This window comes from Oncorhynchus mykiss, chromosome 22 (genome assembly GCF_057628025.1).
Source record: "Oncorhynchus mykiss isolate SJ-2025 chromosome 22, ASM5762802v1, whole genome shotgun sequence".
Lineage (NCBI taxonomy): Eukaryota > Metazoa > Chordata > Actinopteri > Salmoniformes > Salmonidae > Oncorhynchus > Oncorhynchus mykiss.
This window is the reverse complement of record NC_143043.1, coordinates 31,461,616-31,476,687: the sequence shown is the minus strand read 5'-3', so window position 1 is coordinate 31,476,687 and position 15,072 is coordinate 31,461,616. Positions and strand designations below refer to the sequence as shown.

The window sequence follows — 15,072 nt, the reverse complement described above, 5'->3', positions numbered from 1 at the left end:
TTTTCAATTGTATTTCATTTGTAAAACTTTCTAAAAAAATAATTCAACTTTGACGTTATGGGGTATCGTGTGTATGCTAGCATCCAAAAATGTCAATTTAATCCATTTTAAATTCAGGCTATAACACAACAAAATGTGGAAAATGTCAAGGGGTGTGAATACTTTCTGAAGGCATCACAATGTATGTTGTATATTTTCATAGTTTGATAACATTTGCATAGCAACTCAATTGTTGAACGCCACAGCCTTTTTAAAAGGAATAATTCAACTGTGTCACTAACAAATACTCTCATTGTAACTACAATTCACTCAAAAAGAAAAGACACCCCAGGAAATATTGCAATTAGGTTTCCACCACACAGCATTTCATTATATTTCACTCCACTGTAGAGTTTTGGATATATTGGGTGGAAGACATTATAACGACTTGGCCCTATGGCAGGAGTAGCCTACATTCCATCACATCACTATCTAATCTGTGACTGAATTGTTATGGGTTGACAGCCATCCACTAAATCCTTTGTTTTTCTCCTTTAAAAACACAGAGATTACTACTCAAAGCTGTCTATCGTTTACATCTACACCACAATTTATTTTTAAGACAAGTCCTAGGGTTAGGCTGATATATTGGAGTGTTTTCAATAGGGATATTCAGCTGTATTTTCATCATGGTTTATTTATAGTGTAAACACTGCCAAACAGTGCTCAGGTATACCATGCCAAACCAAAATATTTGGGCAGCCCTCTTGATTTCAAGTTAGCTCTAGCTGAAGTGCTGAATCCCATATATGTTGTAAACTGCTTATAGGAATCACAAGGCTTTGTGTTTATTCTCAGCTCATAGGATTAATCTATGGCCCTGTATATTTTGGAGAGAGAAATTGAAAAGCAAAAACACATGCTGTTAAATAAATCTCAAGACTATTATTATTGGTATCATAAAATTCAAGACGTAACATTTTATTCAATAAAAAGGGGCATGTAATATCCCATGCCCATACCAAGTGTATGCGCTATCCGATTTACTGCATGTGAATACATTTGGAAATTGTAAAAATAATCGTTTAGTCACGCCTTTTGGCCAATTGGAGTGGGTCGATGTCAGTCCTTACTGGGTGAATTGTAGAAAGTAACCCATGGGGCGTGGTTTCTGCTTGGGGGAGTGATTGTGTGGCATGCTAGTTAGTTTTTCAAATGGCAGGGAATACGAGATTACAGCGTTGAAAGGGAATTTCTTCCAACCAGGAAATGACATACAAGGAATACACCTAGGGAATAGTAAAAAAAATATTGATTTTAAACTGAATTTGCAGAAGAAGGACTTGACTCGAAGCCGTTGAAGAACAGCAACTGAACCTTTTGACTAAGTTATTGATCAGAAACACATCTGAAATGTGAGGTTATTCTCGCGGTGTGGGTTTATCAATATATTTGTGCCCGAACAACGCTTTGTGTAGGCTATGAACAACATTCAATTATCTGATCAACGATAAAAGACGTTTCGGATACTTTTATAAACAATTCAAATAAAAAAAAATAGGCTACTGTGGTTAATTTGCGGTGGGTTCGGTCCATTGACGAATTCGCTCGGAAGTCCATCCTATGGCACGTTAATATTATATTATGTTCTGCCGCTAGAGCGCCCGCCCATCGACTCCGATTGTTTTTTTGTTGTTGTAGCGAAGCAGTGAAAGGAGATTGATTTTACTGAACGCGTGCGTTTGGATAGCGCTATCTCCCCGGAGGAAGAGGACGCCCACTGAAATTAAGTATTTTATGTACATTCTCAACAGAAGGACTTTACGTATTTATTTTACATATTGATCCGAAAAAATCTTGATATTGGCAAAATTCTAAATAGCGCACTAACAAAGCAAGACATCTACACACGCTGGACTGTCCCTGCTGAGGTGGTTTGTCATTCTACAACGAAGGGCCGCCGCAGTCTCTCTGTCCGATGCGTAGGAAAGGAAGAGGGGTCAGGATAAGCGTCTTTTATGGGTGCATATCGTCATTGACGAAGGTGATACAGAGAAACGACACCCGAGTCTACCAAGCCCCGCATTTCAGAGCAGGATACGGCAGATAGTTGAGGGTATCCCACAGGCAGTAGGCGACTTCGCTATAGCGGATCTCAGTCTCAAGTCAACCCATCAGGTTCGATCCCCGGTGGGCACCAGACCTACCCGTCCGTCGCCCGCACAGGTGGTCTGCCATAGATCCCACCATTTCTGCCTCAAAACAGACCGAAGTTTTGCCTCGCCAAACGGATTATAGGAACGGTGTCTGAGGGGAGAGAAAGACGGAAGACAATGGGCATCCGCACACTCCTTACTGCGTGTGCGCTGCTTGGTAAGTCACGCCTGTACCTATTGGTTAGATTGGACACATAGTCATCTTTCTATTTTTTTTCTCTATTTAATTACACGAGAGAACAAATAAGAACCCCGAATGTTATTCAAGTGTTACCATGCACTTTCAAAAATAGATCAATGTGCGAATTTGTCTATTTAATTCAGAATAACAGTTCGACACCTGAGTCATAGCACACCTGCATGCCAAGACATCTGCATGACGACACACCTGGATGACAAATCCAAACTCTGAGTGTATGTAGGTGTGAGAGTGTGTGTTTGCCAATGCCACCTCAGTAGGAGTCACTGGTCTAGGGAGGGGGCATTGTCTTAGTCACTACCAATGATGTATATAAATCCATTGCTCACTACTCACTTACTTTGGACAGCTGTGTCTGTGTGTTTATCTGTTTGTGTTTCACAGCTCTATTATAGCGGTGAACAAGTTATTGTTTTTCTATCATAGTGTGTGTGGAGGGGGGAGAACTAGGTTCATGTGATATTTGGATGTAAGTCTCAGATTAACCCCCGCAGACTCAAGCTCCTCTTTCCCTGGATGAGTTGGATAACAGTGACCACATCCCCGTATTAGTGCCTGTAGTCAATACACACAGACACCTTACATTTTTCACTTTATATAGCACCCTGGGACACTCAGCTATTCTCTCTGTCATGCACATTACACACACTTTCACCGACACATATAGCATAGCCTACACAGTACACACACCAGATGGCTGCTCTGTTCCTGGATGGGAGGCATGTTATTGCTGTGGTGGGATGGATCCCTGCCATTGGGTTAGATTAACAGTCTTCTTGTTAGTTCACTTACCCTTTCAGCTGGTCAACTTCATGTAGGAGATATTGATTGATTGATAAATGTGAATAATTTTACATTTCCCAAGGTGAAATGAAGGTGTAGAATGAAATACAATACATCATAGAAATGCTTTGGGTTTCCTATAGAGATGGACAGCAGAAAAACAGAGTACAATATGTTGACTGTCTTATTTTCTACTTTACAGAAAGCTCTTACACATGGTGGTAATGTATATATGTTGCGTGTATTACCCTGTAGTTGTGGCAGAGAAAGAGAGAGCTCTGAATCCCTGAACCGTTCTGGTTTATATAACTAATAGAAAGTGTAATGGGTTGTTCAGCAGGAGGCTGGCTGGTTAAACAGTAATGGAGAGATGCTTCAGTTGTCTATACTGGCTCAACTGACTGCAGAATAGTTAGTATAGGCTCTCTATGCCTGTTTGCTGCCAAAGCCTCTGTATGCACTGATCTCAGGCCAGTTTCTCTGTGTAGTTTATATACACCAGTTGAGTCTCATGGAAACCAATTGTTATGAGGCAGTCTAACATGCAAATGTAAGTCTAGCTGACTCGTCCCTGCTAGTGCAGTATCCTAATTGCTGTCAGTTATTCATTTTACTGGCATTGAATTCACTCAACTTTGCCAATATTGTTAATGGAAGGCCAGTCTAAATGGTGTTTCCTTCTGACTATCCAATGCTCCCCACAGAATGACACACCCACACACACACTTTTAGAATGAGAGGAATTTCACCTCTTGGTCAAGGAAGAGTCAGCATTGTTTAAACATTGCTGTGAGTTTGAGTGGATCTGTTGTTGTGGATGTTACTCTGATGCTAAAACTACATTATTGGTGGTATATGACACGCTTTAGGCTTCTAACATATCTTCCAGCTGTTTGGCCAGCAGATGACCTGGGTTTGTGTATCTATGTGCGAGTGCCTATGTATACATACAGAGCAAGCATGTCTAGACAGTGCTCATAATGCAATTGCTCACCCTGTCCCTGGCTGTACATCTGTGTGCATTCTACAGAGGCTTGGCTGGGAAGCGTGTTTCTCCTGTGTGTGTGCATGTTTTTAGGATATTCCCGTTTTGTAAAGGTCTTTGACTTTGCTTTTATGTTATTTTGCTAATATTTGACTCATTTCAGGAAACTAGATGTATGTCACACGTCTCTATTTCACAGGAGAGGAATTTAAATGTAGACATGATTCTTTAAAAAATATCCAAATGCATTTTTTTGGCAGAAATGCCATCTGGAACATGTGAACTTTCATGTGCCTTATTAACAAACGTGTATGCCATCTGTAAATATGAGTAAAATTGTTAAATTACAAACCTAGTTGGTTTAGCCACGGAAAAAGGCAGGAACCTTCCCACTATGTCAGGATTGGCTGACATAATGGATGGGCTGGACATGCCGAGACATGAGTTCGGATTGGTCTGCCATATAGCATGCTTCTGTCTATAACATGAGCTGCTTAGTATGTAGGCTTAAAAAAAATGTATAATGAAGAACTGCACAAGTGTTGCTCCTCCTCTCTACTTTCTGGAAGACAGTCCTGCCATGCTGACTCTCTCTGACTCTGAAAATGAATCCGACAATGAGGAAATCCCTGATTTTAGGTAAAAACATTTTAATTGAACCAGACATTGTAGAGTCTTCTGATGACAGTGACGGGGAAGCCAACAGTGTTGTTGGTATCACAGAAGAAGTGGACCGAGTTTAGAAATCAGTTGAATGCCGGTGGATGATAGCTAAGGAGAGGGCAACCGTGACAGAGAGGGAAATGTAAGATAGTCCAGCTAGCATTTTCAGATATTATATATTTGTAATTTTGTCAGTCATTTTCATTGCCAGTTAAAGTGTACTGTTAACTAACCAATGTTAGTTGGCTGGCTTGCTAGCTAATGTTATGTGTATGATCTGTGTGGTAATATTATTCATATCTCAGAAATCCATTTGCATTGCTAGTTACAGCCTAATGTTAGTTAACCAACTAGGTTCAATGTTAGTTCGCTATCTTTAGCTACCTGCAGATTCATGCATGGTGGCTAGCTATGACAATCAGTTTGTATTGATAGTAGTATGGGTTGGGATTATTGCTGTGTTCAAAACAACTGGGAAATCGCAGACATCAGTGCAAATACGACAACTGGGAAGTCGTTTCGAACGGTCATCCAACTCGGAATTCCAACTTTATGACCTGAAGATCACTGATATCATGATTTGACCTTGTATTAGTTCCCAGTTCTTTTGAAAGCACCATTAGGTTCATTGTTTAGCTTGCTAGCTACATGTCTAAACAAACGTCTCCACTTCACCAGATGATTACAGGACCCATCAAGTTAGCCAGGTGTGGGTAAGAATCATCGAATAATTATAAAATATTAATCTGGAAACATTCTATTTTTGATATTGCTACTGTGCAAAAATGCAAGTAACCATTTCACTGTAGCATTTAGATCTTATGTATCCTGTGCATGTGACAAACTTTGATTAGGATATAGGTGTCGATAAAGTGTTTTTTTTTAATCTGGAGTTTTTCCTTATTGAAGGCTACTACTTAAACCACTTTTAGTTTAGAAATCTTAGGTTGTTTACTACACTAACTTACTAACTCTGTTTAGCACATGGCCTCACATGTGAATCCTTAATGTGTGGGTGGGGCTAAGGCTTATGAGGGTGTTAACTATGCTGAATAGGTGTAGATGAGAAGAGCCCTCCAGTAGGTGTACCAAAACATTCAAGGGCCATTTTATCAACTTTCAAAGCAGAATTACTTTCCCATTGTTCCTCAACTGCATTGTATCACATACCATTTTGTAGTCTCTACTTTTATACAATGTACATCTGGAGGCTTTTCTGTGTGTGTGTTCTGAAAGTGTGTGTGTTTGTGTGTTCTGAAAGTGTGTTTGTGTGTTCTGAAAGTGTGTGTGTGTGTAGTGTACCCATAACATCACGATACTTCATCACATTGTTTCCCTCTATCTGGCTTGTTTACCTGACAACAGCAAGACCACTACAAACTTCATTCACTTACTGTACCCCACCGGCTTCTCTTTCAACTCCTCATGAATATTCAGAGATACAAGTCATTGATAGGTTGTTGTCTGCTTCGGGCTGAGAGAGAGCACAACTTTTTGATTGGTGAAGGATCAGTAGACCAGAAAGATAAAATGAGTCTGGACATCACACCCAGTCCTGCCTCCGTAAGTACTTGGGTAGTTTGTTTCCTTTGATGGTAAGTCTTTAGAGAACAGTGTGTGCGCACGCAGCCAGAGCAGGAGTCAGTTTTACAGTTGCCCTCGGGGCTAGAGTGGACCCTGTAATGCTGAGTTAACACAAAGGTGGGGACATTCCCACCTAACTGTCACTGCTGCTAACTACTGCCTCAACACACACTCCTCTCACACTGGAGGGTTTTAAGTCAATTTTACTAAAGCACTGCGACCTACTGTTACACTCAGTAAAAACCTGGTGCTGCTCTCTCAACATAGTTTAGGATACATTCTCTGGACATTAAAGATAAATGGGAAAAGGGCCTGCTTATTTTTAATCTCCTTCCTGCTTAAATGAATCCGGTGCCTGTCTGCAGCATCTGGTTTGTGTCTGGATGGAGTAACTCTGTAGTGTCTGCATTGTTTCTTTCTGTCGTGGTGAACTCTGTATAGCAGCACATCCTGTTGGAGGTCATGATCTCTTTGACCTCAGAGCTGATCACCAGAGTTCTGACAGCTGTTGATGATTTTACAGTTGTGATTGCAGGCCTAAATCATTTAGGGCACATTTTTTGTGCGTGTTTGTGTCTTTATGTCTGAGGAACCTTCTCTCAGATAAGATAAAAGGCAGTTTAACTGGTCTGTTGGGTTTGGGGGGTTAATTCCTTGACATCCCAACCCCTCTTCACTTTAAATACCACCATAAACTACCATCCCCTTTGAAAACCTCCCTTTTACATTTTTATTTATTTATTTAACTAGGCAAGTCAGTTAAGAACAAATGATTATTTTCAATGACAGCCTAGGTGGGTTAACAGTGGGTTAACTGCCTTGTTCAGGGGCAGAACGACAGACTTTTACCTTGTCAGGGCAGGGATTCAATCTTGCGACCTTTCGGTTACAAGTCCAATGCTCTAACCACTAGGCCACCTGCCGCCCCTTCTCCTCTCCTTGGTTTAGAAGGGTGAGTAGGATGAGGTTGTCCCCTAGACACTGGTCCAAAATCAGTTTTGCCTAATGGTTAGGATTTCTAGGGGGTAAGCTGATATTAGAAATGTGCCTAGGTGCAACTTCTACTCAGAGCTCTGTTAGATAACAGGGTAGCCCAGATTCCACTCCTCCAGATCCACCCACAATACTTGGGTTTACATACCCAGAATCCTCGCTGGATTCTCTACCCAAACACAGCCTCAGTGGGATGCGCATGACACGCAGGGTTACTATGGAGACAGCTCCCCTGCTGCACAGCACATCCACAGACTCTGTGACACACACACACACACACACACACACACACAACAGTACACACACACACACACAACAGTGCACACCCCCATGGCTGTTTTTTAGATTGAAAACAAAAGGTGAATAGGATACAGTCAGCATGGGTCTGAGCTAAGATAACCCACAGGGAAGTTGGAGGCATCTGATCTGATTCTCAATTCAAATCCCTGTAACTCAAGAGGGAAACACTGTGTGTGTGTTGGTGAGAGAGACTGAGAGAAACTGTGAGAGACTGTCTTTGTGTACGAGCTTGTACGTGTGTGTGGCTTTGCTTCACTCGCACCCTGAATGCCAAACTGACTGACAATGGTAGAGAAGTCTGTTTGAAGAGTCTAATTATTAGTTAATTAGTTTCCTTTCCAATCTGGGGCTTAATACACAAAAAGGTAGCGATGGAGAGCAAGCTGTCATACAGAGCTATTAACGTGTGGGTTTGGATAATTATAGAAGACTGAAAGTTGGATTTATAGTGTTACATTAACTTCAGCAGCTGTCTGGAGTTTGTACGTACACATGTGATGAGTGTGTGCGCTCCTGGATTGCAGATGTGTGTGTCTCATTTAAAGGAAAGGTGTTTGTAAAACCTTAAACTGTTTTTGTTGTTGATGTTCTGTGTTTGTGAATGTATGGGGATAGTTCTATGTCCATCTCTTTGTCATGTTGTTGGCTGGTCTGATAGGGTTTAAGGCCCTGGGGAGCAGAGAGGGGGGGAGAGAGGGCTTTTGCACAGGGAAGCAGGTGGCTATATGGAGTTAATGGACTGTGGGAAGGGGGGCAGAGGGGGACACTTCAGATGGGACAGGACAGGGGGCAGAGTACGGTCTCTGTGTGTGAGACACTGTCTGTGTGCTACAGTAGGTTTATTATATGGATGAGTGAGTTGGTCACAAACACTAAATTTTTAACCATGTCCATTATGGACAGAGGCGAGAGAGGAGCTGGGCGACTTTAGCCTTCCCCACCATCAATCTCATGAATGAATTATGGGTTGGGATGGGTAGAGACACACTCAGAGAGGTTCCCCCTGGTGTTCTCGGCCTGGTCTGAGCAGCTGTGATGGGGTCATGTGTATGGTGGCCCAGGAGGGCCATGAATTAGAGCTAGTTGACATGAAGAGACCAGGACCTTACATGACACTGCACTAACATGAGAGGAGACTCCCCAAAGTGTAAGAATGAGCCAGCTCTGCCTCTGCAAGTGTATGACTGACTGACTGAGCAGTGCTTGATGTTCTCTGTACACTCCGGCTGCGGTCTCTGTTCTTGCTCAGAGGTTGGACCTTAGCCACTACACAACTGCTTAACAAAACTCACCTTCTGAGCCTTTCTCCCCCTCTCTCTATACCCGTCTGCCCGCCCCCCCCCCCTTTCCCTCTCTGCGCCCCCATGTTGAGATGAGGTAATAGCAGACATGATGGTCTGGTCTATCTCTCTCTCTCTCTCAGCCTGGTATTGTTGGTGGCTGCAGGGCTAATTTTGACCTGAGAGAAGCAGGGGGAGGGAAGGACTGAGGATTGCTTAAGGGACAGAAATTACTGAGTTGAAACACACCTGCCTTTTTCCCCTCAGTCTCTTTCCAGCCATTTCTCTTTCTGCCTTTATATTTTTTCTCCTTTCGCTCTTTCGTTCTCATTTTCCCTCTCTCTCCTCCTCTCGCTCCATCTCCTGTCTATTCCCTCTTTCCCCTCCTCCCTCTCTATTAGTCAGTGGTAAGGGCTGGTGGTCAGTCATCACAGTGCTCTGCCGGCCAGTCTTTTAACTGGTGTGTGATGGTGGGTAAATTACACAGAGGCTGTGCTGCTGGACTACTCTGCTGTGTGCCTTGAGTGATTTGTAGCTGCCTGTAAAAACACCCTCTCAGCCCTACTGACTGACTGTCTACTGACTGACTGTCTGTCTACTTACTGACTGTCTGTCTGTCGACTGACTGTCTGTCTGTCTACTGACTGACTGTCTGTCTACTGACTGACTACTGACTGACTGACTGACTGTCTGTCTGTCTGTCTACTGACTGACTACTGACTGTCTACTGACTGACTGTCTACTGTCTACTGACTGACTGTCTACTGACTGACTGTCTGTCTACTGTCTACTGACTGACTGTCTGTCTACTGACTGTCTGTCTACTGACTGACTGTCTACTGACTGTCTACTGTCTACTGACTGACTGTCTACGGTCTACTGACTGTCGACTGACTGACTGACTGTCGACTGACTGACTGACTGTCGACTGACTGACTGACTGTCGACTGACTGACTGACTGACTGACTGTCGACTGACTTACTGACTGACTGACTGTCGACTGACTGGGCCGAGGAAGGCTGAGGGCAGAGATGGAGTCTGTTGCATTGTGATTGTTTGACCTCATAAACCCACAGTGTTGCCATAACTAAAGCCTGTCTCTCTTCCAAATCTTTGAAAAGAGATGTCAATTAGGATAGGATTTTGAGAGGGTTAAAGTGGTATGAAAAAATATATATGCGTGGATGCATTTAACTTCTTTGGGCAGGTGGGACGGTAGCGTCTAGAGTGACTTAGAGTAGTGAGCGCATACAGTTTCATATTGGTCCCCTGTGGGAATCCAACCCACAGCCCTGGCATAGCAAGCGCCATGCTCTGCCAACTGAGCCACACAGGACCAGTTCAATTCAGAGTCCTATAAAGGCTAAAGATGAGAGCTCTGGCTGTCTGTTATACTGGCTCTGAGAGGTCTGGCTGTCTGTTATACTGGTTCTGAGAGAGAGGTCTGGCTGTCTGTTATATTGGTTCTGAGAGAGAGGTCTGTCTACATTATAGAGGTCGACCGATTAATCGGAATGGCCGATTTAATTAGATTTCAAGTTTTCATAACAATCGCAAATCGGTATTTTTGGACACCGATTTGGACGATTTTAAATTATTATTATTATTATTATTATTTTTTTTTTTTTTTTACACCTTTAACTAGGCAAATCAGTTAAGAACACATTCTTATTTTCAATGACGGCCTTTTACCTTGTCAGCTCGGCCATGCAATCTTGCAACCTTACGGTTAACTAGTCCAGCGCTCTAACCACCTGCTTTACATTGCACTCCACGAGGATCCTGCCTGTTACGCGAATGCAGTAAGAAGCCAAGGTAAGTTGCTAGCTAGCATTAAACTTATCTTATAAAAAAACAATCAATCAATCATAATCACTAGTTAATGGTTGATGATATTACTAGTTTATCTAGTGTGTTGCATATAATCAATGCGATGCACATTCGCGAAAAAGGACTGTCGTTGCTCCAATGTACCCAACCATAAAGATCAATGCCTTTCTTAAAATCAATACACAAGTATATATTTTTAAACCTGCGTATGAGTTAATATTGCCTGCTAACATGAATTTCTTTTAACTAGGGAAATAGTGTCACTTCTCTTGCAACAGAGTCGGGATATAGGCAGCAGTTTGGGCCGCCTGGCTCGTTGCGATCTGTGTGAAGACTATTTCTTCCTAACAAAGACAGCCAACTTTGCCAAACGGGAGATGATTTAACAAAAGAGAACAATTTGCGAAAAAAGCACAATTGTTGCACGAATGTACCTAACCATAAACATTAATGCCTTTCTTAAAATCAATACATAGAAGTAGATATTTTTAAACCTGCATATTTAGCTAAAAGAAATTCAGGTTAGCAGGCAATATCAACCAGGTGAAATTGTGTCACTTCTCTTGCGTTTCACTGCACGCAGAGTCAGGGTATATGCAACAGTTTGGGCTGCCTGGCTCGTGCAAACTAATTTGCCAGAATTTTACGTAATTATGACATAACATTGAAGGTTGTACAATGTAACAGGAATATTTCGACTGATTGATGCCACCGGTTAGATAAAATACGGAACGGTTCCGTATTTCACTGAAAGAATAAACGTTTTGTTTTCAAGATGATAGTTTCCGGATTCTACCATATTAATGACCAAAGGCTCGTATTTCTGTGTGTTATTATGTTATAATTAAGTCTATGATTTGATAGAGCAGTCTGACTGAGCGATGGTAGGCACCAGCAGGCTCGTAAGCATTCATTCAAACAGCACTTTCGTGCTTCAAGCATTGCGCTGTTTATGACTTCAAGCCTATCAACTCCCGAGATTAGGCTGGTGTAACCGATTTGAAATGGCCAGCTAGTTAGCGGGGTGCGCGCTAATAGCGTTTCAATCGGTGACGTCACTCGCTCTGAGACTTGGAGTAGTTGTTCCCCTTGCTCTGCAAGGACCGCGGCTTTTGTGGAGCGATGGGTAACGCTGCTTCGAGGGTGGCTGTTGTCGCTGTGTTCCTGGTTCGAGCCCAGGTAGGAGCGAGGAGAGGGACGGAAGCTATACTGTTACACTGGAAATACTAAAGTGCCTATAAGAACATCCAAATAGGCAAAGCTAGATGAAGTACAAATCGTATAGAGAGAAATAGTCCTATAATTCCTATAATAACTACAACCTAAAACTTCTTACCTGGGAATATTGAAGACTCATGTTAAAAGGAACCACCAGTTCTCATGTTCTGAGCGAGGAACTTAAACGTTAGCTTTTTTACATGGCACATATTGCACTTTTACTTTCTTCTCCAACACTTGGTTTTTGCATTATTTAAACCAAATTTAAAATGTTTCATTATTTATTTGTAGCTAAATTGATTTTATTGATGTATTATATTAAGTTAAAATAAGTGTTCATTCAGTATTGTTGTAATTGTCATTATTACAAATACATTTAAAAAATTGTCCGATTTAATCGGTATCGGCTTTTTTTGGTCCTCCAATAATCGTTATCGGCGTTGAAAAATCATAATCGGTCGACCTCTACTACATTACAGCTTCTCACAGAATAACACTGGTGAAAGGATCCCATCCAATCTATAATAAAATAGATGTAATGTAAGAGCAGCATTAATATGAATCCAGGCCCATATTAATGTAATATGTAGAGAAATAGGCCTGACATCTGCAGTCCTCTGAAATGAATTGATGGCTAACAGGGTCCATTTCTTTCAAATGTAAATGTGAATTGTCTGTCTGTCTGTCTGTCGAAATGGGTGATAATAAAGGGGCATGATGTTAAGGGATTCCTTAGGGAGAGATTTAACCCGAGTCTAGAGCGGGAAAACGCACACAGTGAAGTATACTCAATGTGTTTCAGTGTGCCTCCGTCATGTAGCACCGGTTTGCGTCAAGAACTGCAACGCTGCTGGGTTTTTCCGCACTAAACAGTTTCCCATGTGTATCAAGAATGTTCCACCACCCAAAGGACATCCAGCCAACTTGTCACAACTGTGGGAAGTATTGGAATCAACATGCTATCGACACCTTGTAGAGTCCATACCAAGACTAATTCAGGCTGTTCCAAATGTTTGGTGTTACTCAGTGTACGTCTGCAATTGTCTTTCTCAAAAAAATGAACACTCACTCAAGTAATCGAATACTAATAAAGATATTATATTCCCATCTGTAAGGCTGAGTCTATTTATTTATTTATTTAAGCTATATTCATAATCTATCCCCTTTTCAGTGCCTTTAGTTGCCTTACCTCCACACTTCTTACCCTTCAAAGTAGTGTGTTTGGTGGAGGAGTTGAGACAGGACTGGGATTGTGTCCTCTCTACTCTGTAGTATGGCCCATATGGAGGAGCCAGCTGTGTGTGTAAATAGATCCACCTGGGCATTGGACCAGCCAGGCAGCGTTGGCATGTGCAGCGCTCAGCCCTTAGCATCCTGGGTATAATGAGGAATGAAGGGGGGAGGGAGGGAGAGGTAACAGGACTGTCTTATGTCTCCACTGATGCCAGCAGGATGACAAAAGATGGATGGCTTCAAATATGATAAGCTGTACCGTGTGTTTGTGTGTAACTCCCACCTTAGCAGGTGTGTGTAATTATCCTGTGAGGGTTGGAGTAAGCTGGCGGTGTGAGTGCTAACAGTACAGTGCTGTGAGATGATGCTGTTTTCCAGCCACAAATGATTGGATTAGTGTGTGACCCCCCCCTTCCACTTAGCATAATCCTCTTTACAGCTTCCTCTTTTGTGTGTGTGTGTGTATGTGTGTGCATAAGTTGTTGTTTATGCAAAAAGCTTCCAAGTCCATTCCTCTATGACCCGCCTGACATTGACTGCCTGCCTTTGCAGGTGGCGACGGTGTTACAGTGAGAGACTGACAGTGGGCTGTTGGTGGTAGAGAACGGGCTATAAAGGGCTTGTAAATGAACGCTACCAGTACCAGGGGCAGCGAGTGATAAAGACAGTGCAGCCAGAGGTGAAGAGGCAGCCAGATGGAGGGTACAGAGGTGAAGAGGCAGCCAGATGGAGGGTACAGAGGGATTAGTTTGTAGGGATAGAGTGATCAGTTAGAGGTCTGGAGGGGTTGGTATGTAGTTGTCAGCCTCTCAAAACAGCCTGCAGAGTGCTGTGTTGCTTTGAAGTCTCACAGAGCCTCGTAAATCCTGCCTGAAAAGATGCAGAGAACCGCGAGGCACAGAGGAGAGACAGGAATTTACTCCGAGAGAGAGGAAGGGAAGCGGGAGAGAGACTGGAGGGAGCGAGAAAGCGTAGAGGGGGAGAGGCTGGGTTTATGAGGAGAGGGAGAGTGTGATGAGAGAGAGAGACGGGAGGAGAGAGAGCCTGACAGAAAACTGAGAGTGAGGTGGGGGAGGTGAATAATGGTTTCAGTGCTCATACAATATGAGCAGTAGCAGCCTAATCATGTGGTGAGTAATGTATTGTTGGCAGTAATACTGGACCAGGGCAGCAGTAACATGAGCATCAGGGAATACAGCACCATGACTCTGATCTCTATGTGGTCAGACTGAATGGCGCCCTGGTTACTAATGGTCTGGTATTATGTTAATATCTTCTCTTATTGACAACACAACAGAACCACAGAGAGTGGACGAGAGAGGACAGAAAGAGAGTGGACGAGAGAGGACAGAAAGAGAGTGGACGAGAGAGGACAGAAAGAGAGTGGACGAGAGAGGACAGAAAGAGAGTGGACGAGAGTGGACAGAAAGAGAGTGGACAGAAAGAGAGTGGACAGAAAGAGAGTGGACAGAAAGAGAGTGGACGAAATATGACCGAAATTGAGTGTATGAGAGAGGACCGAAAGAGTGAGGAAGGGAGTGAGGTGAGGTATTCCACACATTGAGGTATTCCACACATTAAATGAGGTATTCCACACATTAAATATCACACATTTAGTGCAGATAAAAACATCAGTATTTTGGCAAGATTGCTATTTTCCTGGAGGCCTCTCTCTTCTCTTTATCCCCCTGAGACGTTTTAGTGTGTTTAACTGTCCTGCCTGTGAGTTCATGGCCAGTTCTATCTTATTGTGGTCCATTGGAGAAGTGAAGCCTTGGAGTGATTCATTTTTATAATTTTTTTGTTCT

The 15,072-nt window shown here is 42.7% G+C and overlaps 1 protein-coding gene across 4 annotated transcripts in view; it reads left to right on the top strand.

Annotated features, from left to right (window-relative positions):
- The first annotated feature begins 1,145 nt into the window (after positions 1-1,145).
- Positions 1,146-15,072, top strand: part of LOC110501642 (immunoglobulin superfamily member 3) — a 100,583-nt gene continuing 86,656 nt past the window's right edge. For 2 of the 4 annotated variants that reach the window (XM_021579344.3, XM_090215843.1), the window contains exon 1: positions 1,146-2,352. In XM_021579344.3, coding sequence (XP_021435019.1) covers positions 2,313-2,352 — 40 coding nt within the window. In that variant the 5' untranslated portion in view covers positions 1,146-2,312. The remainder of the gene's footprint in view (positions 2,353-15,072) is intronic. The other 2 variants (XM_021579343.3, XM_090215842.1) reach the window with 2 other exon arrangements.